This window comes from Grammomys surdaster, unplaced genomic scaffold, assembly GCF_004785775.1.
Source record: "Grammomys surdaster isolate TR1022 unplaced genomic scaffold, NIH_TR_1.0 241, whole genome shotgun sequence".
In the NCBI taxonomy this organism is placed as follows: domain Eukaryota; kingdom Metazoa; phylum Chordata; class Mammalia; order Rodentia; family Muridae; genus Grammomys; species Grammomys surdaster.
Window position 1 is genome coordinate 5,810,573 of NW_021604686.1, and position 25,148 is coordinate 5,835,720.

At 52.0% G+C, this 25,148-nt stretch overlaps 1 protein-coding gene across 12 annotated transcripts in view; it reads left to right on the top strand.

The window, feature by feature from the left end:
- The window catches only part of Tle3 (TLE family member 3, transcriptional corepressor), a 44,507-nt gene extending 20,333 nt beyond the window's left edge, over positions 1-24,174 (top strand). The window contains exons 6-20 of one of the 12 annotated variants that reach the window (XM_028774584.1): positions 833-937; positions 7,497-7,701; positions 9,103-9,119; positions 12,978-13,097; positions 13,945-13,995; positions 14,464-14,616; positions 14,969-15,110; positions 15,634-15,833; positions 16,947-17,023; positions 17,946-18,195; positions 18,548-18,795; positions 19,628-19,775; positions 20,394-20,544; positions 21,242-21,318; positions 22,322-24,174. In XM_028774584.1, the coding sequence (XP_028630417.1) occupies positions 833-937; positions 7,497-7,701; positions 9,103-9,119; positions 12,978-13,097; positions 13,945-13,995; positions 14,464-14,616; positions 14,969-15,110; positions 15,634-15,833; positions 16,947-17,023; positions 17,946-18,195; positions 18,548-18,795; positions 19,628-19,775; positions 20,394-20,544; positions 21,242-21,318; positions 22,322-22,429 (2,052 nt within the window). In that variant the 3' untranslated portion in view covers positions 22,430-24,174. The remainder of the gene's footprint in view (positions 1-832; positions 938-7,496; positions 7,702-9,102; positions 9,120-12,977; positions 13,098-13,944; positions 13,996-14,463; positions 14,617-14,968; positions 15,111-15,633; positions 15,834-16,946; positions 17,024-17,945; positions 18,196-18,547; positions 18,796-19,627; positions 19,776-20,393; positions 20,545-21,241; positions 21,319-22,321) is intronic. The other 11 variants (XM_028774589.1, XM_028774595.1, XM_028774587.1 and 8 more) reach the window with 11 other exon arrangements.
- Positions 24,175-25,148: the final 974 nt, after the last annotated feature.

A 25,148-nucleotide genomic window follows, 5' to 3' on the forward strand; every position in this document is an offset into this window, starting at 1 on the left:
TTTTTTTTTTTTGGTTTTTTTCGAGACAGGGTTTCTCTGTATAGCCCGGGCTGTCCTGGAGCTCACTCTGTAGACCAGGCTGGCCTCGAACTCAGAAATTCACCTGCCTCTGCCTCCCAAGTGCTGGGATTAAAGGCGTGCGCCACCACCGCCCGGCCACAACTTAATTTTTAATAACAGACTTTAGTTTTTCAAGAGCAAATTTGAGTTTGTCAGGCAGGCTTGAGTGGAAAGTACAGCAGTTTCCCGTGGCCTCTCCACACCAGGCTGGGGTGTCTGTTACAATTCTGAGTCCACACCAACGCATCATTTCATTCAGAAGACCTGAGACCATGTTAGGATTTCTTTGGCCGTTCTCACTTTCTCTTTCTAGCTAGATTCTCAGCTCGTTCTTTTGGTAGATAGCCATAGATACACGTTTCTTCTCAGCCCCTTTACATCTAAGGCCCACGTGTTCTGTTTAATTCACCACTAGCCACGAGAGCTGCCTGTCCTGAAATATGGTGTCCTGTGTGATTACAGTAATACCCAGAAAAGAATCACTTCCATATGTAACACCTGACAATGTTCTTATTACACAGAGCAAAGGTTTTTCCTGTATGTGAGGTTGAGGAGGTCATGGGCCAGTCTTGGGTACTTATCTCTGCTTTCCTTAAAAAGCAGCACATGCTCATTTAAAGACTTGTAGAGAGCATGGTGTCACTAAGTCCTGGGCCCGTTGAGTGGGTCTCTTTCTATCTTCTCTGAGGAAGGGTCCTGAGAGACTCCTGATGCCCCTTGTTGGAAGGTATCGAGGGTGGCCACGCCTTGATCATACTTCATCTCCCAACAGCATCAGCAACAAGTGGCGCAGGCCGTTGAACGAGCCAAGCAGGTTACCATGACGGAGTTGAACGCCATCATCGGGGTACGTGGACTCCCCAATCTGCCTCTCACCGTGTGTATAGCCCTTTTATTCCTTTCATTTACCATAACCAGAGATGAACTCTGACCTTAGGTGCTCTCAAAGAATGGCGGCCCCAGGGCCCATGGCAACCCTAGGCAACCAGAGGGTTTGGATTCATTGGGGCTCTTTACCACATTGTCTCCTGGTCCCCAAACTCAAGAAGTTCCAGTCACACCTTGAGTCCACCTGTAACTGTATTAGCTTCCATGTCCCCAGCATCTGGTGCCCCTGGCTTCCAAAAAGTACTGATGAGTTCCTGGCTGCTGCCCCCTCTCCTCAGTCCCCCACTTAGGCTGCCCTTCTTTGGCCTCCTGGGGTCAGAACCATCTCTGCTGTTTGTTGATGTGCACCGTGCTGTGACAGTATTGGGGTTGGGGTCTTGCCGCTCCATGAGCTGGGCTGCATGGCTGAGCACTCTTCACGCGTCCTTGTGGATTTCAGCTGTGTACCTGGATGGAACCTTCTAGAAGCCTCACCTCATCCCCAACACGGGAATATACATCCCATGTAGTGCTCTGTTGGGTCCTCAGTGGAGAGAAAGGAGAGGGTGGGCTAAGCCTTCCCAGCTATAGGTGTGGCAAGGGGATCGATCCATGGACACAGATGCCTGAGTCCTTCTGTAAAGGCAGTTCAAAGAGTTCCTTCTAGTGTTGATTCCTGTGGGAGCTCCTGGAGACTGTAGGGCTTAAGCCTCCATTGATTCTGGGTGTTTGGGGGGGGGGGGAGAGCAAACCCTGCCCGCTGTGTGGGAGGGGCAAGAAGCTTGGTGGGGGTAGGCAGCACCCTAGGGAGAGAAACCATGATAGTTTAAAGCTTGGAGTATCTCCTGTGGGCATCCAGCTCAGGGTTCTCGTGAAGTAATATTTTTTTAAAATTTGCTTTCTGAAAATTTTATCATACATACAGTGTAGTTTGATCCTATTCACCCCCCCACCCCACCCCCACTACCCTCTTTTGAAAGAGTGTTGTTTTACATTTCTTATTGAACTCGTGTACGTGCGTGCGTGCGTGCGTGCGTGCGTGCGTGTGGTCACACATGCCACAGCATGTGTTGAGACACAAGAGCCAGTTCCATCATCAAACTCAAATTGTCAAACTTGGGAAGAAGTATTTTCACGTCCTTAACCCCCTCACTGCATGCTTCACCCCCAATTGTCCATTTGCATCCTCCCCTTCTGAACCCCTTCTTCCTCCATCTCCCCCTTTCAGTGAGTTTATTTAGGATTTCCAGGGTCTCACACTGATAATTCTTTGTTGCCGTGTGCATTTTTGGGTAGTCAGCCGCAGCTGTGCTATATGCACATATCTACATGGGCCAAGGAGCCTCTGAACCACTGGTTTAGTCTGGTACCATTATCTCACAGAGCTTTAGTAGTCAGGCCAGCCTGCGAGCATCCCTAAGCATGGCCCGTGTCTTATAATGATGATTCAGGGTGTTAGAAACGGGACCTAAGACAACCCCAGGTTGTCTTCAAGACGTCTTTCTCATCAGCATCTTGTCTGACGGATTCCCTTCCAGGCCTCTCCTTGAGGTCTTCAGGGCAAGTTCTTCCTCCAACCTACAGGGGCTACAGTCTGCTCCCGTCTCTCATTCTTTGGAATTAAAATCCACATATGAAAATACTTTTTCTCCTTTTTTTAAAGAAAAAGTGAAATTGGGAAGCAGCACAGCTGGATCGGCTCCAGCTCCTTTAAGTAGCGTTTAGGAAGCTACAAGTTAGGTCAAGGCAGCCCCAGGCAGATATTGGAATTCAATTAAAGCCCACGAGTGGGGCCTGTGACCCCCATTTTCAAGGTAATTGCTTCTCGGGCTCTGAGTGAATGCGGCCGTCGCCCTGTCATTAGGCAGGCAGCCGTCTAATCACTGCGCGCCTGACAGAGCCTCCCTCACAAGGCAGGAATTGCCGACAGCTGGGGCACCCGAGCTGGGGAGCTGGGCTCCACTGCCCTCCAGCGAGGGGCTTGTTCCTTTTCTTCTGGAGGCAAGAGGGGAGCCACCCTGCTGAGCTAAGGGCACAGGCAGGGGCAATGCTCCAGTCTTGATTTCCTCAGATAGAAACGTTAATAGTGGCACAGCTGCTCCAGTTGGCTGGTTGTGGCCTCCTGATGTGGGGTTGGAGCCTGGGGTCTTAATTTTACTGGGCTGTTAGCAATATATGAGGAGCATGTCTATAGCCAGAAGCATGCCACAGGGTTGAAATCTTGTGGGAGAGCAGAAAGGAAGGACAGATGAAGGGACCCGGGCTGCTTGGAGTTGTAGCTTGTCCCAGACTACAAAGCTCTGTGAAGCTCTCTCAGGGCTTCCTGTCTTCTGCCTGGAGGTGGCCGTGTAGGATGGACGGCAGAACGGGAGTTGGACAGTAGAACTTTAGAACGGATAGAACGACCAAGAGGCTCTGTCTGTTTCTTTAGCTGAGAGACTGAGATGTGAAGCAGGGGATTGCTGAGTTGGGATCCTGGCTCAGGTTTTCTGTTGTTCAGTGTAGTTACCTGGCCCCCCGGGACTGTCCCATCTCTGAAGTAGGGATAGCAGAGATCCCTACTTTGTGACCTCTAAAAACTGCTGCCAAACCCAGAGGCCAATGCTGCAAAGGAGCCTTGGGTCCCCACTGGGCTGTGTGAAAGACATGGAGGTAAAGTTATCCTCTGTCTTACCAGGCCCCTGTCTACTTCCTTTGGTGCAGCTGTTGGACTGTTTGACTCCAGAATTGAAGCAGTTAGACAACTCCCCTAAGTTTAACCCAAATTATGAACCTCAGCCAGCAGCGGCATGAAGCGTGAGGCGTGTAATCTGGTTACACATGCTCCTCAAGCAAGCTTTCCCATCAGCCTCTGCTGTCAGCCATGCTTGCCAGTCCCAGACTATGGGCACTGGGCACCCAGGGATGGAGGGCACAGGAACCGCCACAGGGTCATGATGTGGTTTGTGTTTGGTCATGAAATGGTCTAAGATGGAGGAGTGGATGTTCAGGAGTATGCTTTGTTCTGGGTTTCTCAATCACTGACTTGCTTTCTTCTCACACATGGAGAAGAGCCAGTATTAGGAGGGACAGTCAAGGGTGGGAGGTGGGTGGTCTCAGACCGTGTCGTTGGTGGTGACACTTTTTCTGCCATTGAGAAAGCTTCCAGCTGAAAGCAGTGTGACCCTCCTGGTCACACTAAACCATCTGAGTACCTTGTTCTATGAAGCCACCAGAGGACTTGATGCGGAGGACAGAAATACAGTCCGAGACTGGCTGCACCCTGCTTGCCTGCTGAAGGAGGTGACGCAGGCTATGCTCCTACTTACCTGTGAATCTCATCAATGCCAGCTGTTCCTGGCCCCATCAAGAAGAATACTTGACTTCAGTCTGTATTGCCATCAAGACCACCGGTGACAGAACCTCCATCCAAAGGGCACTGGCATCCAGATGCATCTGTCTGCAGTCTCCCGGGCTGGCCCACATGGTGCCCTCAGATCACCCCCAAGGAGACCAAGGCAGTATTTTCTGGCTGTGCAGAGCCAGCTGCTCTGCTTGAAGATGAAAAATATCTATTTTTCATGGAAGCTTCCTTGCTTCTTGCAAAAAGGATACTCCTTGCTGAGGCCCTGAGGCGCCGAGGAACACTGTGATAGTCTTAGAGACCAGTCCTGTTGGCTGAGTAGCTGCTGCCGCTGTTGTCTCAAGTTTCTGCTGTGGATTTACTAGTGGATATTTGGGGAAAGCAGGACACCTTTGTCTACATCACTGACCCTGCTGTTCCACTGCCTCTAACTAGGCTTCCAGGGCTGTGTTGTCACCTTTGGATCAAGCTCTCTGCTGCCCTGTTTCTCCACTTCTGTGCTGCTAACTTTCTCCAACATTTCACTCACCAAGTGCAGGTAGAGGGATAAGCCTGGACTTGTTGGAGGTGCTGGATGGATAGCAATGTCTCTGTCCTCCTGCCACGCATCAGTTGCTTAAAGACGACGGTGACGATTTGCTGAGGTGGCTTGCTCTCGGACTTTGCTTTTACATGAAATGATGTGAGTTCTGTGCCGCCTAAGGGTGGGCATCATTTCGATGCCCATTTTACAGACTGAAAATGGGCCCAGAAAGGTCAGGTGGCTTGTCCAGGGACTCAGTGCTGATAAGGGATGAAGCTGAAAGTCCTCACCTCCGGCAGCTCTGCCTGCATCCAGGGTCTGAGTCCTTGAAACTGGGAAAGGAGATTTCCTTCTGACCAGAAGAGTGGGAAGGGAATTCGTTTGGACTGGATGTTTGGGCAGGGTGGGAGGAGAGGAGACCCACACAGTCTCACGTCAGCAGCCAGCAACACCCTCCACACGCTTTCGCCTCCTTAAAGCATCCTGTCTCACCAGTCCCTCTGTACTATGCAGTGCAGGTTAAGTACCCAAGTCCTTCCTTTCTGGGCTTTTATTAAGTAATTATCACCAGCAGACTTGAAAGGGCTTCCCAGCAAGGAGTTTAAAACCAACAGGGCCCTAGGGGAGAGTCTTTGTAACTAAATGTCTAGATAAAGCTGTATGGTCCAGCCATGCCATGGAATACTAAATAGTCATTCAAAAGGAAAGTGGTCCCCCCCTCCTCCCTTCAGAACACCTTTTAAACAGGGTAATATAACAGTGTAGACAAGAAGAACTCATTTGTGGGGAATCGCATGGAAAAATTGTAGATCTGAAAATCTAGATTCTAGGTAGACTGGCAGCAGGCCTCCTGTGAGGTGGAATGAATGGGGGGAAACTTAAAAAGATCAAAACTTGAAACTTAAAAAGATCAAAACTTGAAACTTAAAAAGATCAAAACTTAAAACTTTGTTTGTTTGTTTTTTTCCAAAAAAATTCTTACAGTGAGCCTGTGTTATTTTTGTAATAGGATGTTAAAAATTCATCTTGTTTAAAAGGGGAAATGGAGGAGCTGTGTTTATATCCCATCAGAGAGGAGTCCAGTCTTAGCTGAGAGGACTGGAGGGGCTGTGTTTTTGCTCTGAGAAGCTCCCTTAGCTTGGATGTGCTGTGTCACAGGCAGACCTAGAGTCACATCACTCTGAGACCCGTGGCCGCCAAGAGCTTGCACAGGTGCCTAGCAGTGGAGGTCATTTCAGGTCCTCTGTGGTCCAGGACAATGGCCGTGGGTGCCAACCTTACATACAGAGCTCAGAGATGGAGCCTGTGGAACCAGAGCAGCCTTAACTTGGAGGGAGAGCTAGCTGGGTCAGCAGTTTGCGACTTGGTTCGTTGAGGGGGTGTGTGGGAAGCTTTTAGATGCTAGTAGTCGACAGATAGAGTCCAAATCCCATGTAGAGTGATGTAGTTCGGGCTGCCCGTTCCAATGCCTATCAGTTTGCTGTCTGTAAAATGGGCACAGTCACTGGTGACTGTCAGAGTTACAGGTTTTAGATGGATAGTGCCCAGGAATATATATGCACACCAGGTAGTATTGGCCCCTTTCTCTTGGGCTAGTCTAAAAGAAAAATATGTGCACGGATGGGGACAAGCATACCCAATGACCCAATCAGTCCCCAGAAATACTTTCATCCCTGAGAAATAGTTGATACCATATAGCCTGTCCTACAACTCCAGTGGTTGTTGGCAGTCTTATGAACAAGAGGGCGTTCTGTCTTGGCTCCTGGGGAAGCATGGAGCCTCTGAGCTCGGGCACTGGAGCAGAATAGGATGGGGGAGCCTTGAGGGTGGCAATAGGAAGGGGTGCCAGGCAGCAGGGTGCTGGGTTGGGGGTGGGGAGGAACTGGAGAATGGCTGTTGCTCTGTACTGAGGTCGTTCGAACAGTGGGAGATCCCTGTGAGAACCCTGTAGAAATGCCAGTGACTGCCACGAAACCCATTGTGCGGTGGCAGCATGCCCAAGCCCACGTTACCTTACCGTAGCCCCCTACAGGGGGCGCTGCCTCCCGCCTTATGCAGATGAAGAAACGGGAGGCTTAGGGGGTTTGGAAGTCCCTGTTCCAGGCATACAGAATCAAGACTAGGATCCTGGCCCATCTAGTTTCAAAGGCTCAGCCCTTCCTAGTTCTGTGTTCTCTCTACTCTGATGGTCAAGGACATCAGTCAGCTTTGATTCCACCAGTCCTGGGACTTCTCTGCTCTTGCCCGACTCTACAAGCCAGGCTTCGGCTTCTTTTAGAAGCCCAATCAGGGAAGCTTTCCCCAGGTTCCAGCTTTGGGTGGGAGGCTCTGGCTGCTGATGTTAAAGGCATGTATGCATGAGCTATGAGCTTCAAAATGGATTCCTCTCCATCAAAAGGAAGCCCTGGTGACCGCGTGGGTTTTAAATGCATGCGTTATTTATCTTGGGATTGGAGACAGGCATGGGAAGCTCTGTCCTGAAACCGGAGCTGGGGGAATGGCGCTCGGAGATGTAAATCTACTACTGCGCAGTCCACTAACAGATTTTGTTGAGCAAGATGAGCATGTGGCTGAGGGGGAAGGTTCTGGGGGGGGGTGTATACTTTTCCGTCGCTTCCCAGTGGAGGAGCAAGGGGAGGGATGGAGGAGACCTGCCCTCTGCCCTCCCCGACCTATCATGGCTGACCACCAACTTCATTGTAGCAGCAGCAACTCCAGGCACAGCACCTCTCCCATGCTACGCACGGTCCCCCGGTCCAGCTGCCACCCCACCCGTCAGGCCTTCAACCTCCTGGGATTCCCCCAGTGACAGGAAGCAGCTCTGGGTTGCTGGCACTTGGTGCCCTGGGAAGCCAAGCCCACTTGGCAGTGAAGGATGAGAAGAACCACCATGAACTGGATCACAGAGGTGTGGCTCTGGGTGGGCTGGGCTGGGTGGGGTGGGCTGGGGGTGGAGGACACACCATAAATGGATGTAGCAAATACTGTCACCTAGAGCCTGGTGTTAGCTAAGACTTGGAGCCATCTGTTGAGTCCTTAGTGTGTGGAAATGCTGCAGTTCTGATGTAGACCCCTGTGACTTGCTGGGGAAACAGTCTGTTTGTCTACGACAGCCCCCGTATTCCCTATAGTACCCTGACGGTTCTTTAGGGCCAGCCCGGCATGTCCTTCAGTTGCTTTCACGATTGCATTGGGGGCCTTTCTTAAAAGAGCTTGAGCCGGGGCCTCATTGTAGGCTTTTGTTACTATCTTTCTGGATCTCTATCTCAGCACTCGGAAACCTTCCAAGAGGCAACACTGCTGGGGGCGTTGCTCAGTTGCTAAGAGTGTGTGCCAAGCATGCCCGAACCCTGAGTTCATCCCTTGGCACCATATAAACCAACGTGGTAGTGCATGCCGGTAAGCCCAGCAATAGGAGATGAGGCAAAAAGGTGAAAAGTTTATGGTAGTTTTCATCTGTGCAGTGAGTTCAAGGCCAGCCCAGGGTATTTGAGACCCTGTCTCAGACTAAGTGCAGGGTCTCAGGACTGCTCCAGCAGAGAAGTGAGGAGAAAGGAATCAGAGCACGTGCCCCAGCCCTCTGCATAGCACTGTTGGGGTTCACGAGGACATTAGAGGAAACAAGGACTGGCCCCATGCAGCCGCTTAGTAAAGCTGCCAGCTTGTACATTTGGTTGACCGTAGGTATTTACTGGGCCACATAGTTAACGTCTTCCAAGCTCCCAGGGACTTTCGGGGAGGAGTCACCGTCAGAGCCCTAGTCCGTGCTGTATCCTAGGAGCCGAGGTGGAGGCCAACTGTTTTCTCCCTTCTTGACAGAGGAGGAGACGACAAAGAGAGCTGTGGCTTAGCTGGACTGTTGTGACCAGAGCCCAAGCTTCTGGGGGCTTCCTGGCAGAGACACCGAGAATGGTGTTAAGAAAGCAAAACAGTAGAAGTCATTTCCAAATTACATTGTGTGTGTGTGTTTAAAAGCAATAACCTTCCCAGCTCTCAGCTCCCAGCTCCCACTTGTGATTCTAGAAAGTACAGTGAAAAGCAAACTAAGGACCTTTTGATACACCAGAAAGGCGGCTAATGGCCTGAATTCCAGGCCATGCTGGGCACTGGTGGGAGGGGACCGTTGGGCAGCCATATAAGGGACCTGCCTTCGCCACACCCAGGGAACTAGAGTCAGTGAGAGGTGGCTTTAATGAATCACAAAGGTAGCTAAGCTGAGAGTGACCTTTTACCTTGGTTTTTTTTTTTCCCCGTTTCTGTTTCCTTGGGGTCCTGACCCTCCTCCTGTCCTGGCCTTCTTGTCTCACAGAGAGAGAATCCAGCACGGTAAGTGAGGGTGCTCTTGGTGTAGGGGTGGGTACGGGAGGAGGGTGGGCCTGCCTGGAGGCTTGTTCCTAGAACTAGAGGCCTGCCAAGTAGCCAGTGCTCCCCACAGCTAACCCCAGTTTCCCGTTCTGCTCTGTGGGTGGAAGCTGGGATTTTTTAATTTATCGTTTGTTTATGTGTGCCCACAGCTGGAAGACCTGGCTTCAGGGCTAATGTGTGGGTGACAGTGTCTCTCTCTGTCCATATCCAGTACCTAGGGGTAGTCACTGTCATAGCAGTTCCTGTCTTCTCTTGAGTGACCTTTAATTAGGGAAGCCTGTTAACTCTAGGCGCTTGGCTAAGTGACCTCTAAAGTCCCCCCTTACAAAGATGTGGTCAACTGAAGCTATTAGCCCACACCCTTCTTCCAAGGGGCTTTTTGGACATTGGCCCGAGCTCAGGGCTCCAGACTCTGGTTTGTTCCCGATGCTGCCTACCTAGGTTGATGGTTCCAGCATAATCCCGAACCTTCCTTTCCTCAGATGCCTGAGGTTTCTCTGTGCTCTGCACTTTTACTCAGTTGAAGAAAGTGCTAGCAAGCAGGTATTAAGGCCAGGCCGCCTGCATGTCTGCCAGCTTAGAGATTTGCTGTAAATCTTTCAGATCACAGTGAGGCTCCGAGGTTCTGTTTCAAGTGAATAAGCCCTCTGAATAAGCACAGTGGAGTCTGGATAAAAAAAAAAAAAATCCTCCAGCGATTAGCAGAGCTATTTTATTTTATTCCTCATCACCGAGCTTGTACCCGGGACCATCTTAATCTGCTAGGGTGGCTTTCCTTATTACCTCATGTTAAGTAGGACTTGGGATGTCAGGCCTTTAACTAGCCGTCCAGGCAGCAGCTGCCCCAGGAAGCTCCCTCTGCCTGACCTGCCTTCCTTTCCAATCCCTGCCTCCATCCAGACTGCTTTCAGGCCTCCCATTAGCTGTCTCTTCTTACCGTGCCTGTTCAAAAATCCAACCCCACTATCCCCCTTGGGCTCAGCAATGGCTAGGCACAGAAGAAAGGAATGATTAAAGCCGAAATCCATTTTGATTGCTTTGGTGTTGATCCTTAAACAGTGGCATATTTTTGGAGAGACAGTTTCCCTACACAGAAGTAGAGCTGGCATAGGTGTGTCTGTCTGGGTTGTCTCCCTACCCCACCCCCAACCTCTGCCCCCTCTCCAGCTTCGATCCAGTCTTAGCCTTAGGAGGCCTTGTGTCTTGACCTTGGAGTCCCAGTCTCCTCCTGCATATCATGGGAATTACGCTGTCCAGACAGCCTCTCCGCTTTGATAGGCAGACCCCTGGTAACAGGACTCAGTACTTGGTCAGCGGGGGCCTTCCCCAGGAAGTGGGTATTTGAAGCCCAGCACCCACTTCTTCATACCTATTTGCTTTTGGCTTTGTGCTCCTGCTGAAAGCTTTCTGCCAGAAACCCAGAGGGACCCCCAAATGTGCATCCCTTTCCCCCCATGATGCTCCTGGCATCCAAGCTAGGCCAATTCAACACGGGAACTTGAGAATGAACAGGGGTGAATCCCACAACATCCTAAGGCTGGGCAGCTCAGAGTGGGTACTGTATGCTGGGGGATGGGGAGTACTCTGGGGGTGGCATCCTCAGGGCCATGGTGTTGGGTGGTGGAGATTGAAATAATCAGCGTTAGGAAAACAGGTTGTCAACAGTCAAGGCCTCCGGCAGGAAGGACAAGGCTGTGTCAGAGAGGGGAGGGGGCCGGGTGGACAGGCTGGAAGCTGTCCCAGTGGGGTTAGTCTGGAGTCCCAATTAGAGGTAGCTTCATTCATATTTCCTTGCCTAGCTGAAGCAATAAAAAATACTTAGTTTTTTGGCCGCCTGCCAACCAGAGGCGGGCTGGATCGATGCCGCTAAATGCCTGACATGACTCTCCCGGTAGCGGCGAGGGTTTTCAGCCTGACTGCATGAGAAGAAAGAGTTCCCTGTTCTCACACTGGGTCGCAAGGAGAAACACGAGCAGCCACCCCAGTCCCCTCCCTCCTCTCCATCACCCGCCTGCGCAGGGGCAGCCAGCCTGAGGGGCTGGAAGCATTTCTGCTTAGCACGGGGTGGCCGCCACCATCGGAGGAAATGAAATGAAATGACGGTGATTTTTTTTTTCTTTTCCTCTGCCTGTGCTTGCAGCAACTAATTGAATTGCGGCTGTGAGCGCATCGCCGCCGCCGCTCGCCCGGCTGCGGGGAAGGTTGAGCTGCAGTTCCATTATAACCACCATTTTTTTTCTTCAAGGCTTGATAACTCTGCCATTTTAATTTGCTTCAGGCAGAAACTTGGCAGGGAAGAGCTGCCCAGAAAACCAGCTTAGGAAAGGAAATTAAGTTCTGCGGCTGGCTCCCTCCCACACCATTTCCCCCAAACCCATCCACCTGCTGGCCACCCCGCCTCATTCCCTGCCAGTGAACCCCATCCACCGGCCTCTAGTAAAATGGGAAAAGGAGACGAGAAGGATTACCCTACCTGCCTTCAGTGAGCCCTTTGTGAGCACATCCTCTTGCTCTGTGTTCCCACATGACCCCAGCATGCATCTTTAGCATGAGTGGACTTGTGGCCACTCTTGTCGCTATTGTTACCCGGGATCCTCTGACTCATTCTGTCACTCCTGACATCCATGTCAATCTGAACATGGGAAGGTTTATCGGTACCTTCCTTATCACTGTGATGAAATAACGGGATGGAGGAAGGATTATTTGGCTCCTGGTTTGAGGGTGTTCGGTCTGTTGTGGTTACACTGTGGCTTGGAGGAAGCAGGAGTGTGAGGTGACTGGTTACATCCTAGCCAGTTAGGAAGAAGCTGGGCTGTATGAGGACTCGCCTATAATCCTCTTTGGCCCTGTGACTTCCAGCCAGACCCCGTGTCCAGAAGCTTCCAAGACTTCTCAGTGCCATCAACTGGGACCACAGGCCGATCCTGTGGAACCTGTCACTTTCAAACAGTGGTAGGGTGGTGCTAGAGGTAGCCATTGAGTTCAGAGTATCCTGAAGGGGTACTAGGCCTTCAAGGTTTGCAGACAGCCCTTGCCAGAGGGTCCCCCCCCCCCCCCCCCGTGCACAGCCACAGGATAACCCCACTTCCAGCTTTCCCTGCCTCTCATCTCCTCAGATCTTCCTCTTTCTCTCAGGCTTGCCATCCCTAGGGATTCTCCTCCCTCCCTCCCTCTGTGGCAGAGGAAGATCTGAGAACTCCCAATGCTCTCCCCAGCATGAAACCTTACCTTCCTCTGCTGGAGACCTTAGCTTAGTCTTGCAACTACAAGGGGCCCTGTTCTCTTGGGATGCTTGTCCCCACCCTAAGGGAGGTCCTGACTTTTCAAGGGAAAGGCTTAGCTGGCCTTGCAGAGTTTGTGCCTTTGTGACACTGGTTTCTCTTCAGTTTGCCAGAGGCTTGGCAGTGGAGGAGCCGGGGCTCAGAGTTGTTCATCTATGCTTAGGGCTTTGTCTGCAGCCCAGCACCTTTTCTCATTCACTGCAAGCCTTCAAATGGAAGTTCTACATGTATGCCTGTCTATGGCTCAGGTCTGACTTGAAAAGACACATCTTCCCTTTGACTAAATTGAGTGACGGATGTCCCTCATCCTCTTGGGACCTCACCTCAGGCCAGGAAACAGAAATAGCAGTACCTTGCTTCTAAAAATTGATATTTGGTGTAAGTTCCCAGGGACCCAAGGTGTCCTGGGACAGACACAGAGTGTCTGTCTGTCCACTTCCTTCTTCTGGCCGTCTGTCATCCACTCTTCGTTGACTCAGCCAGTATTACAATGTTACATTCATCATGGAGTTTTGACCCCAAGATCCTCTTCTTCCAGAACAATTCCGTGTCACCCTCAGAAAGCCTCCGGGCCAGTGAGAAGCACCGGGGCTCTGCAGACTACAGCATGGAAGCCAAGAAACGGAAAGCGGAAGAGAAAGACAGTCTGAGCCGATACGTATGTAGGGGTCGGCAGGTGGCTTCATAGGGTTGTGTGCTGGCTTTGGCCTTGGTGGTTGAGTTCTGAGTCTGAGAGACGGGTAGTCGTGTCAGGGCCCAGAGGGAGGTTCATACGTACCCTGTGGTCAGATGAGCCGTTGAGAGAGAGAGATGGACAGGGAAATTGTCCCAGCCTACATGCAGTCTGGGGAGAGCTTAAGGTCCGTCTAGACAGTTCTCTGCTGCACCCATGGTCCAGCGGAGTGTCCTGGTGTCCTCCAGTGTGAGCCCCACAGTCTTCACAGTCCACCCCAGGCATTCAGCCATGGAGAGACAGTTTGTGACAACCTGATGGTGTGACCTTGACCTGTGAGATCCCAATGGAAGCACGGTTACGTGTCCTCCGTTGCCAGACTGAACAGGGGTTTGATCTGAGTCTAGAGGGGCTAGTGCCAAGCCCTCTTTGTCCCATCTGTCTGCCCTGTGGCTCTGAACATGTTACATAGAGCTCAGCTGCACCTCAGCTCACCGGTCACCTGCCCCAGAGTGATTGGGGGAGGGGGGGTGTAAAGATGAGACTTACCTTGTGAAGGACTGCCACCAGAATGTCAGCTGGGAAGGAGCTTCTGGCTTTAGGAGGCTTAGGACTATGATGTCACTGCTGCAGAGACACGTCAGAGCCCCAGAGGCTACGCTACAAAGAACTGGGAGGAAGGAATTCCCACATTGTTCATAGAGGGCAGTGGGCAAAGCAGTGGAGCAGCATGGGCTTTGGGATTTGGTTGGGCAAGTTGTTGGGGTGTAGGGTTAGGCTTGAACAGATTGGGGTCGGCATGGGCTCTTACCGGCTTCTCTCTTGCTTACAGGACAGTGACGGGGACAAAAGTGACGACCTGGTGGTGGATGTCTCCAATGAGGTAAGGGCACACCCCAGCTGTAGGGAGGCCCCTGGGTGGGGTGGTTTGGGACGGATCCTCTGTAGGTAAGGTCTCTTTAGAGCCGGGCATTGGCGCATCAGGGAACCAGAGGCAAATGGCTTTGTATGTGGGTACTGAAGGTCTCAGAAAGCAGCAGTCTTCCATTCCTATAACTGTCTAGGTGGCCCTGTCCTCCCTCTCCAGGGTTGAGGATTATACTTTCCTGGAGAGAGTCTCCGATAAGGCCCTGTGCAACCTTGCCCGGTTAGTGTTCTGGACTTGTGTGTGACCAGGGCAGGTCACTCCTCTCTGCCTCCAGATGGTTATTCACCCAGCCTGTGAGGTAGAGGGCTCAGGGTCTAGGTTGTTCAGAGCTAATCGTCTCCCACCCGTGCTCACTGCCTTCCTGTTGCCAGGGCAGGGATACCTGCTTGCAGCTTAAGAGCTCTGTAACACTTGTCCTTTCAGGACCCAGCGACGCCCCGGGTGAGCCCAGCACACTCCCCTCCTGAAAATGGGCTGGACAAAGCCCGTGGTCTGAAGAAAGATGCCCCCACCAGCCCGGCCTCTGTGGCTTCCTCCAGCAGCACTCCTTCCTCCAAGACCAAAGACCTTGGTCATGTATGTGGGGTCTGTCCTGGCACCTTATAGAGGTGGGGGAGGGGAGAGACAGGCATGCGTGCTGAGGCTAGGGCTCTAGTCCCGCTGCTTGCAGGGTGGGAGTTGGGTGTGGAAAGAATGTGGCTATTGGGATTGGCTGTGTTTGGATCGTTAACCCACACTAGTCAATTTTTCAGAGCCTTGGTTTCTGCATCTTTAAATTAGAACCTTCACCATGGTCCCTGCCAACTGGGGACTTCTGTTCAACCCATGCTTGGAACTTCATGTGGGACCAGGGCTAGGCGTTTTGCCCAGCTCTTGGGAGAAAGGAATCCTCATGGCGTCTGTCTGTCTCTGTGTCTTCCCTTCTCAGAATGACAAATCGTCCACACCTGGGCTCAAGTCCAACACACCAACACCAAGGAACGATGCCCCAACTCCAGGCACCAGCAGCACCCCGGGGCTCCGGTCAATGCCGGGCAAACCTCCGGGCATGGACCCGATAGGTATAATGGGTAGGCACCATGGGGCCCAGGTCGATCTGGTGGGGGAGGGGAGGTTGGTCCCTGTCTAGGTGGAGCCAAACAGATGGCCAGAAACATAGTGTGTCCAAGCTGGGGCTTCACGGGTCTGCCTGCTGGTCTTTCTTGTCAGTCAGATTTAAGAATATGGAAGCCTGCACCTTTGACATTGGTATAGTGGGGTTTATGAGGGTCTTTAACATTGGTATGTGAGAGTTTCTGAGACCCCTGTTGGGCTAAGTATGTAGGAAAGAGCATCTGACAGGTTGTTACCCTGGACTTGTGTCCACTTCTTTTAATGATTTTGTGAACTCCTGAGCAAGCCCTCTTCTCTGGGCCTTGTGCTGCCCTCTGAAAAGAAATGACTCCAACGTTGGCCTCTGAAGTCCGGTCCAGTTGGGTAAATGCTTCAGAATGTAGGAGGGCTGTGTCCTCTGCTTTGTGTATCAGAAGGGTGAGTCCACTCTCTCGGGTGCCTCCCCCCACTCATCCCACCCCCTCGTTCACCTCCTCACAGCCTCGGCCCTGCGAACACCCATCACCCTCACCAGCTCCTATCCAGCGCCCTTTGCCATGATGAGCCACCACGAAATGAATGGCTCCCTCACCAGCCCAAGCGCCTATGCTGGCCTACACAACATCCCGTCACAAATGAGCGCCGCTGCAGCCGCTGCCGCCGCCGCCTATGGCCGATCGCCAATGGTGAGCTTTGGAGCTGTACGTAGACCTTTTGGCTCCTTTTGGTGGTGGCGGGGACTGGGGAGGGGTGGGAGCTGGCAGGTTAGTGTAGTATGTATCCCTGCATGCTGAAGGGACCCTTAGGTGTTGTCTTAAGGTTTCTATTACCGTAATGAAATGCCATGACCAAAAGCAACTTGGGGAGGAAAGGGTTTGTTTCACTCAGTTCCATACAACAGTTCATCATGAAAAGCAGGGAGGACAGGAAGTCACACAGGGCAGGAATCTGGATGCAGGAGCTGAGGCAGAGGCCATGGAGGAGTGCTGCTTACTGGATTGCTCTTCATGGCTTTGCTCTGCCTGCTTTCTCATAGAACCCAGGACCACCAGCCCAGGGATGGCACCACCCATAATGGGTTGGGCCCTTCCCTTCCATCACTAATTAAGAAAATGACCTACAGCTAGATCTTCTGGAGACATTTTCTCAGTTGAGGTTCCCTCCTTTCTGATGACTCTAGCTTGTGCCCAAGTCGACATAAAACCAATCAGGAGAGCTGCTCTGGGGAGAGCACCTGTTTAGAGAGAGTTTACTTATGGGCATCAGACCTGCCTGTCAGTCTCAGATGACTTAAGGTAACCCTTGGACTTCCCTCTCATCTGAGACCTCCAGATAATACCCTGAAAGAGTCCCAATAAGAACTTAGTGACATTTGGCCAGGTAGCAGGGTTTTGGAAAGTGGTCCTGGTGGTGACACTTACTGTGGACAGACAGGATTGAGGCTAGCAGAGAGGACTCGTTTTTCAGGACACTTTTTCTCTACTCTTCTGTACCTGGGGTGGTTCCATTCCATAGGCTTACAGCACACTCAGGAAGGGGAGAGATGGGGCAGGGCCTACTGTCTCACAGAGCAGAGGGGAGACTGGTTGAGATGGGGTTTACTATTGCCATCCTGTCTGTTATTGTCCTGGCAGGACACTTGGCCTTCCTGGCATCTGCCTTTTCTGACACAGTCTCTGTTTCTCTGACAGCAGTGCTGTCACTTGGTTTTAGAGAAGTCACAGGGTGCAGCAGGCCCAGATGATGGTAGCCATGGGGAACAGGGTGGGGCTATGTGATGGCAGACTGACAGAGCCACTCTCCTTTCTTTACAGGTTGGTTTCGACCCTCACCCCCCGATGCGCGCCACAGGCCTGCCCTCGAGTCTCGCCTCCATTCCTGGAGGGAAACCGTAAGCACATGGCATACTTCATGGGGTAGACAGGCAAAACACTCCCATCTGTCCCCTGAGCACAGGGTCTTGCCGGATATGCAATGCCCTCTAGGAAGGTGTCTGTCTCTCCAGAGACACATAGGCATGATCATCACCCATGGAAGTCAGTCCCAGAAACCCCCTCCACCAGGAGAACTTAGGGACTCCGAGGCCCAAGTTGATAGCTCTGGGAGGGTCATCGTGCTTGTAAGCAGAGTCCAGGGAACAGTGTGGGCCCTGGGGACTCCTTCAGGTTCTCCCTGCTGCAAAGGCCCCAGCCCCTACCCTTCCTCCAGTTCCCCTGCTCTTCTGTGGAGCACAGTATCACCCTGCTCTTTGCCTACATGGGTTATTGGGAAATGAAAGGTTGAACCATGTGTACCACATAGAAACATGCCCTGTATGTACTGTAGTGGATCTCATGCCACCGTGGCCACAGAGAAGGGCACTCACAGTAACATGGGCAGACCAAGTTGCGTCCCTGTGGCTCAGAGACCCTCGTCGGTTTTGCCTTTAGAGGAACAGGAAGGTGCTCCATCCCTAATTTCACTGACTTCAGAGGCGGGTGGTGGCATTTAGTTGGGTCCTTTCCCAGATTGGCATGTCTGGAGACTTTATAGTCTCAAGTGTGTGGATGGGGTGATACCGGAGGGGGAGGGTCACTCCAAAACATCCATGGAGCTCCTATACTGATTTGGAGCAAGGATGTATGGTTGTAATATTAAGTAGGTTTCAACCTGATGGGATCATCCCAGTACAAAGGGGCTCCTGGACTTAAGGGATTTGTGGGAGAGGAGCTTGGGGCAGGGCAGTAAGTCACGGTGTGTATACATTGATTTGGATGGGGCCCGTGGGACACGTTAGGGGTGGACGGCAGGAGTGACCCACCTCCTTCTTGCAGGGCATACTCCTTCCATGTGAGTGCTGATGGGCAGATGCAACCTGTGCCCTTCCCCCACGATGCGCTAGCAGGCCCCGGCATTCCCAGGCATGCCCGGCAGATCAACACACTCAGCCATGGGGAGGTGGTATGTGCTGTGACCATCAGCAACCCCACACGGCATGTCTACACAGGCGGCAAGGGCTGTGTGAAGATATGGGACATCAGTCAGCCTGGGAGCAAGAGTCCCATCTCCCAGCTGGACTGCCTGGTGAGAAGCTGGAACCACGGGCTTCTTCTGTAGCGTGTAGGAGGCAGAGAAAAACAGGACAGATACAGCTGGGGTTGGAGGGGGAGGGCCAGGGACACTGGGCCCATGGCCAGGCTCAGCTCTGAGCAGCTCTGGGTAAGCTGACTGACCTCTCTGGCCCTAGTTGGGCCATCTGCAAATGGAAACTCAAGATTCTCGAGAAAGGCATGAGAAATTGAATGGGTGTAGACTTGAGGGTGGGGTAGTCTGGCAGGAGCTTAGACACTTTATAAGGATGTTATGTTACCTCAAGGCTTTCTTGGTCCACGACAAAGCAAGTGGCTAGCAGGTAACTCTGTTCCTCTCCTTCCAGAACAGGGACAATTACATCCGCTCGTGCAAGCTTCTCCCCGATGGGCGCACGCTCATTGTGGGTGGTGAGGCCAGCACGCTTACCATCTGGGACCTGGCCTCGCCCACACCCCGCATCAAGGCTGAGCTGACGTCCTCGGCTCCGGCCTGTTATGCCCTGGCCATCAGTCCTGATGCCAAAGTCTGTTTCTCCTGCTGCAGTGACGGGAACATTGCGGTTTGGGACCTGCACAACCAGACCCTGGTCAGGTGAGGTTGGCGAGGGAGCAGCTAGGGTGTTTATACTCACCTAGCCCATGGTCTCCATCCTTTTGGAGAAGTGAAGGGTGGTGAGGTGCAGAGGCAGAGGGCAGCTCACGGACGACCCTGGAGCCCAGGAACTTGGGGAAGGCAGAGCTTTCCTGGGAAAGCAGCTTGAGGAATGGAGACAGATGAGGGTGGGGAAATGCAGCATTGTTTAGGGCGAGCTTTGGGAGTCCTGTCTCTTGTGCAGCTCGATCGGGTTCTGTGTGAACTGGGTGATGTGGTGTCTTCGTTCTGTGTGAACTGGGTGATGTGGTGTCTTCCTCTTGAGTCACGCCACCTGTGCGATGGTGGACGGCAGTGCTTGCCCACAGTCACTTCCCAGTGTTACCCATGAAACCCTTGGGCATGTTTGGGGCCATAGCCTTACAGACAAGTTAAGTTAAATAAGAGACAGTGAAGACTGGATTGAGGGTTGTGTCCCAAAGGCAGGTCCAAAACACAATAGAAAATCCGTTAGAATCTTCCTGCCTTCCTCTCCATTACCTTCTCTAGAGCAAAGTGGGCTCCCCTGGGTCCTCCCTAGACACGTAGGAATCAGAGGTCATTTCCCCTCTGATAGCTCCCTTGGAGCTCCTTGGTAGCTCCCCTAAATGGAGTAGGAGGGGCCTGGTCTAGCTCTGCTTCTTGTTGTCTAAGGCCTTGAGGCATGTGATCTAGCCTTTTGGACCTCCAGTTTCCCTCTGGCTTGGCTGCAGAGCTGGTCTAGTGTCCTTGGGATGATTGGCAGTCAGGGATTCCCTAGGGCTCACCCTTCTTCCTTGCTTGTCCTTCATAGGCAGTTCCAGGGCCACACAGATGGGGCCAGCTGTATAGACATCTCTCATGATGGCACTAAGCTGTGGACCGGGGGCCTGGACAACACCGTGCGTTCCTGGGACCTGCGTGAAGGACGGCAGCTACAGCAACACGATTTCACCTCCCAGGTGTGTGCTTCCTTCTGTCTCTCCGGCCCTAGCACCTGTCAAGGGACGGAGTGACCACACGGGGTCATGATTGACGACTGCCAAGGGACCAGCCTGAGCCATCTGGGAAGGTTGCTCAGGAGCAGCAGCAGTGGTATAGAGTAGGCGTGGCCTCAGAGATGGGCACACCCGACTCATCCTAAGTCCACAGCTTGCCCCCTGTGCTCCACAGTTTGCTCTTTGCTCTCTCCCAGCTCTGGTGTGTGCACCTGACTCAGGCCTCCTGCAAACCTCATCCATGAGCCTTGATGTTTCTTGCTTGTTAGATTTGCTTCATTATTTTAACAGTTGGTACCTTAATGTGGAGTATAGTCGTTGCCAGTTTCTTAAGCAGTGAGCTGCGCACAGCTGCCAGAGCCTGGGAATTGCAGCTCCTCCTACTCTACCCCTCCCCCCCCCAGAGCCAGCTTCCTCAATGGGATACAAATGACACCCCCTGGGATAACGGGGAGAGGCAGCAGACAGCTGGTTATCAGGTTTGGTTTGCAAGTGGAGAGGGTAGAGTGAGGATCTAACCCTGTCTAAGGGGCTGCTCCAGTCCTGCGGGCAGAGGGGACACTGAACTGTCTGTCCTTGCAGATCTTCTCCCTGGGTTACTGCCCCACTGGGGAGTGGCTGGCTGTGGGCATGGAGAGCAGCAATGTGGAGGTCCTGCACCACACCAAGCCCGACAAGTACCAACTGCACCTGCATGAGAGCTGTGTGCTGTCCCTCAAGTTTGCCTACTGTGGTAAGCCCTGAGGCCCCAGCCACCATGAGAGCCAGCATGGGGAGCCTGGTCCAGTAGAAGGAGGGGGAAGAGGGGACCCACAGTCTTGAGTCAGCTAAGCCTGTGCCCCTTTAATGTCCTGGAGCACAAAAGTACCTATCTTGTTCCCCATCCTTGTCTCTTGGATACAGATGACACTCTGGGACACTAAATTCTTGGGACAGTAGGCCAAAGGCTTTCCTTGTTGATCTAGATCTTCTCTATAGATTATGGCCACAGGTGTCTATGCAGCTTTGGACATACGATGCCAACTCTTAGCCTCAGAGAAACTGACTGGGAAGAGCATGTGGCTTTGGAGGATGTTAGCCATAGCTAGGAGCCCTCTTGGGTTTTGGCTCTTTCTGGTGCTCCCTCCACCTTCCAGTCGTAGACTTTAGTGGCTTTGGCGGGGATCTTTTTGGGAAACATGCTCAACACAGTTTAGTGAATTTTGTTTTTCTGTTCTGGCTCCTCCCCTGGAGAGCAGGAAAAGGCATCCTTGAGGTATCTGTGTGTCATGCTTGTAACTGCTCTTCAGGAGCGGAGAACAGCAAGCACTAAACCGTGGTTAAGCATGTCTGAGGATGTTTCCATGAGGGGCAGACACAGCTGGGGTGGGTTCTGCTCCACAAGGCCGCAAGCCACAGTCTGAGGGTCCCTCTGCTTCTTCGGCTTGCAGGCAAGTGGTTTGTGAGCACTGGGAAAGACAACCTTCTCAATGCCTGGAGGACGCCTTATGGAGCCAGCATCTTCCAGGTACACTGCTTCTGGTCTTCCTCTCCACTCCTCCTAAGTCAGGATGTGGCCACAGCGATGGGGCTGAGGGGAGCAGGAGGCAGGACAGGAGGAGTCTGGAGCTAGGAGCAGAACTGCTGCCTCCTCCCACCCCCACTAACCCTTACTAGATGGAGGACCGCAGAGGGGAGGATGTGAGGACTAGAGAAAGACACACCCTCTGTTGCTAAAGGCTTGTGATCCCTGAGGGTAAGAGCATCTAGGAAGGGACTCACTCATGTGGAGTAAAACAGTGAGCTTGGCGGCTCTGGGCAGCTGGGCCCATGGAGTAGCTGTTTCATCCAGAGACACCCATTCAGGTCAGGATGACCACCCCGAGCCATCCGTGTGACAAGGTGCTAGAACACACGTGCATTTTTACAGATTTAAAGATCCAGAGCCCCTCCATCTCACACACGCACAATCCTCCACAGAGCAACTTGTGATCCCTTGTTTTTCTTACAATCACTTGCTCTTTTACACACACACACACACACACACACACACACACACACACAGAAACCCATTTCAGCTTCCTGCTTAAATGTCAGGTCCCATGTGTCACACATGTCCCTTGGAAAGTCTCTAGTCATGTTGAAGGCCTCAAAACCCAGGACCAGTCTTTCTAGCTGGTTCAGCTGAAGGGTCTGTCTCTCAGCAGCTGTGGCTCTGACGCACGCCTTCCCATCAGTAAGCTTGCAGAGATGGCTTATGCCAAATGTCCTGTTTTCATCCTTAAACCCGGGGAAGATCATACTACAGCCAACTCAGGAGCTGGTCTGTGAGAAGAGGCAGGTGGGAGAGGTCTCTAAGCCCTAGAGGAAGTGGGCCTCTTTCTACCAGCACCTGCTCCAGCCTGAGCTGGGGAGTAGGAGGTGATTTCGTTCAGAGCCCTGAAGTGCCAGGGAGTACCCAGAGTGAATTCCTGTCTTGTTTTCTCCCCACACTAAATGTCTTCCTGTTTCTCCATGTCTTCCTCCCCCAGTCTAAAGAATCCTCATCTGTCTTGAGCTGTGACATTTCAGCGGATGACAAATATATTGTAACAGGCTCTGGTGACAAGAAGGCCACAGTTTACGAGGTCATCTACTGAACAAGGACTCTAACAGGCCTGTCAAACTCTGGGAGACACCCACACGGCCCTGACAGGGAGATGCTGCCAGGCCCCGAGCATGGCAGAAGAATGAGGGAGCAGCATTGTGGGGCTGCCCTCCGGAAGGTGGAGAGGACGCACGCCCCTTTGTGGATTGATGTGTCTGACAGACTTGAAGGACTTCCTCCTCTCCCCCAACCAGTGCTGGCAGATGCTTCAGTTAGATTTCTCTGGAGGCTTCTGCTTCCAGTTCCCCCACAGACGTCCTCATGAGTCTCTGTCTCTTCCTCCCCTTTCTAACCTGTCCCCCTCCCTACTCCAGGTTGGGGGGGGGATGCAGGAGTAGACGTTGTTTGTGGGGAGGGGGTGGCCTCCTTCTGATTGTGCAGTGCACAAAGTTTGTGAACAATGTAAATATGAGACTGTGGTTGCTGACTGGTCAGTGAGGGAGGAGGCCCCTTCCCACCAATGCTCGCCGTGTATTTTGCCTGCTGTATTTGTAACCCACTCATGGTGGTGGCTTTTTCTTTCTTTCTTTTTTTCTTTCTTTTTTTTTTTTTTAACAGATGTTCTGTGGGGAAAGTAGGCAGAGATAGAGAGTTGGGGAACAGAATGAGAAGCTTCCTGGAGATGGGCAAACCAGCCTGGCCCACTGGGACTGAAGTATATCTCCACACGGGTTTTAGCATCATCTTCAGATGGAGTGATAGGCAGATGGTCAGACAAGCCGACGGACAGTACTGGGATGAGCCAGGCTGGGCTATTATCCACAGGAACAGCGAGGATTTCCTGTGGGTTCCCCTGCTCCATCTCTTACCTTGCCCTCACACCTCCTAACCTTTTTTCTGTCATCCCCCCACCCCACCCCGACTCATCTTTCTCTTTGGTGCACACTCAGTCATTGTGATGAGGAATGGAAGTTCAAGGGACCTCCCTCTCTGACTCTCCTCCAGCGCAGCCTAGAAAGGATTCCATATGGGGGTTGGGGGGAGACAAAGGGACTCAGCTCAGGGAGCTACCAGAGAAAAACAGCAACTGGTGTGGGTGCTTTTTTTTTTTAATTTGAATAAAAATAATTAGAAGTGATATCCTTTGATAAGATGCCGTCTCCCCTTTCCTGCTCTCAGCCCTTTCTGCTCCCTGAAGTGGGGAAATGGTAACCCCCAGGGTCATGAGTCTGAGGAGATGGGCGGGACAGTGGGCTTGGGGGCTGGGCAGACGGAAAGTCACCTGCAGATATCACCCCTAGGGTACCTATGTTTGTGGTATTAGGTTTGCTTTGTTTTGTTTTGGTCTTCTGTTGTTTTATTAAAGAAAAGCTAAAGACCGTGTGAGCCCTGCTGGTGGGCTCTCCATGGATGTAGCATATGGAAGAGAGTTTTTATATTGCATTTTTATGGATTATTTTATAATGTGGGACTCAGTCTGGGAAGAAAAATGAGGGGAGTCTTAAAACCTGCGCATCTCCAGTGCTCCAGCTGAGCGGCTGACCCTGAACAGGATGTATGTTGGGACATGAAAAGACCGTGGCACCCTGCACCTTCCTGAGAGGCATGTCGTGCTTGTCTGGAGTCTGTCCATCTGTCTCTGGGTTTCAGATGGTCACTGGCCACCATTTGTTAAGGCTCTAGCCAGAAGGGGAGGGTTAGGGTGGAAGAGAGTTATTCCTGAAGAAAAAAAAAGAAAAATTGAAAAGTCATTGTAATGAAGCTTTTTATATTTTTAAAAGTTACTATTTAAAAAGGTTGGTTTGATTGTTGTGTTTTAATTACCTGTTCCCTCCAGTGTCTCAGTCATGCCTGGGAAAGTGGGGTCCATGGTTGGTCCAATTGCATTCTGGAACCTGGGAAGCATCTCATCACACACCCATTGTCACCTCAAAGCCATGCCTCTCTCCTCCCACCCCATCAAAAGTCTGTACGGGGCTGTTGGGCTTTGTATACTCTAGAGCCTACCTACACCCACTGCCTGGTCTATGCACCAGGAAACCCCTGGCTAAGATGGGTCTCATGGGGCAGACAAGCCATGGGGCAGCACCATGCTCATATGCCTGTCCACAGAAGCTATTTGGGCAAAATTAGGACATTTCAAGTGAATAGCATGTAAGAAGTTCAAGTCAGCGTCATGATTTTTGAGAGGCTGAAAGTCTGCATTTTTTTTTTCAATCTTCATTGATACAGATGTGACAGATGTCAAATCTGTGGTTCACAGAAGTGTATTTTTCAATGCTGAGCAAGGCAGACAGGGAAAGGCCAGGTGAATGATCCCCAAGAAGGCTGGAAAAGCAGAAGAGACTGAAAATGGAATTCCCTGGCCTTCACATACCCATCACTGAAATAAGCCTCTCAGAGGACCCAGGATTTTCATAGTTCTCTACTTATTACTGTGTCAAGGTCACTGTCAGTCCCACTGGTTGCCCACTGTTGCTTCATTTTGAAGAGAGCTCTCTAAACAAGGGAGGGTCTCAGAATGAAGCAGTCTAAGCCTACACAGAAGTGTTGTCCACTGGGATCAGTTTGCTTGATCGACTGGCTGGCTGGCGGGAGGAGCCAGCCTGAGGCTGTAGCCTCTCAGCTCCATCCTGACTAGCATTCTCTCCAGACCACCCTTTTCTCCACCCAGGATATAGTGAGGAGCTAACAGCTGCTTTGAGCTATTTGGAATTGGTGTTTGAGAGGGCACAGAAACCCCACTAAGTGACAGATGTATCCTTCAGGGA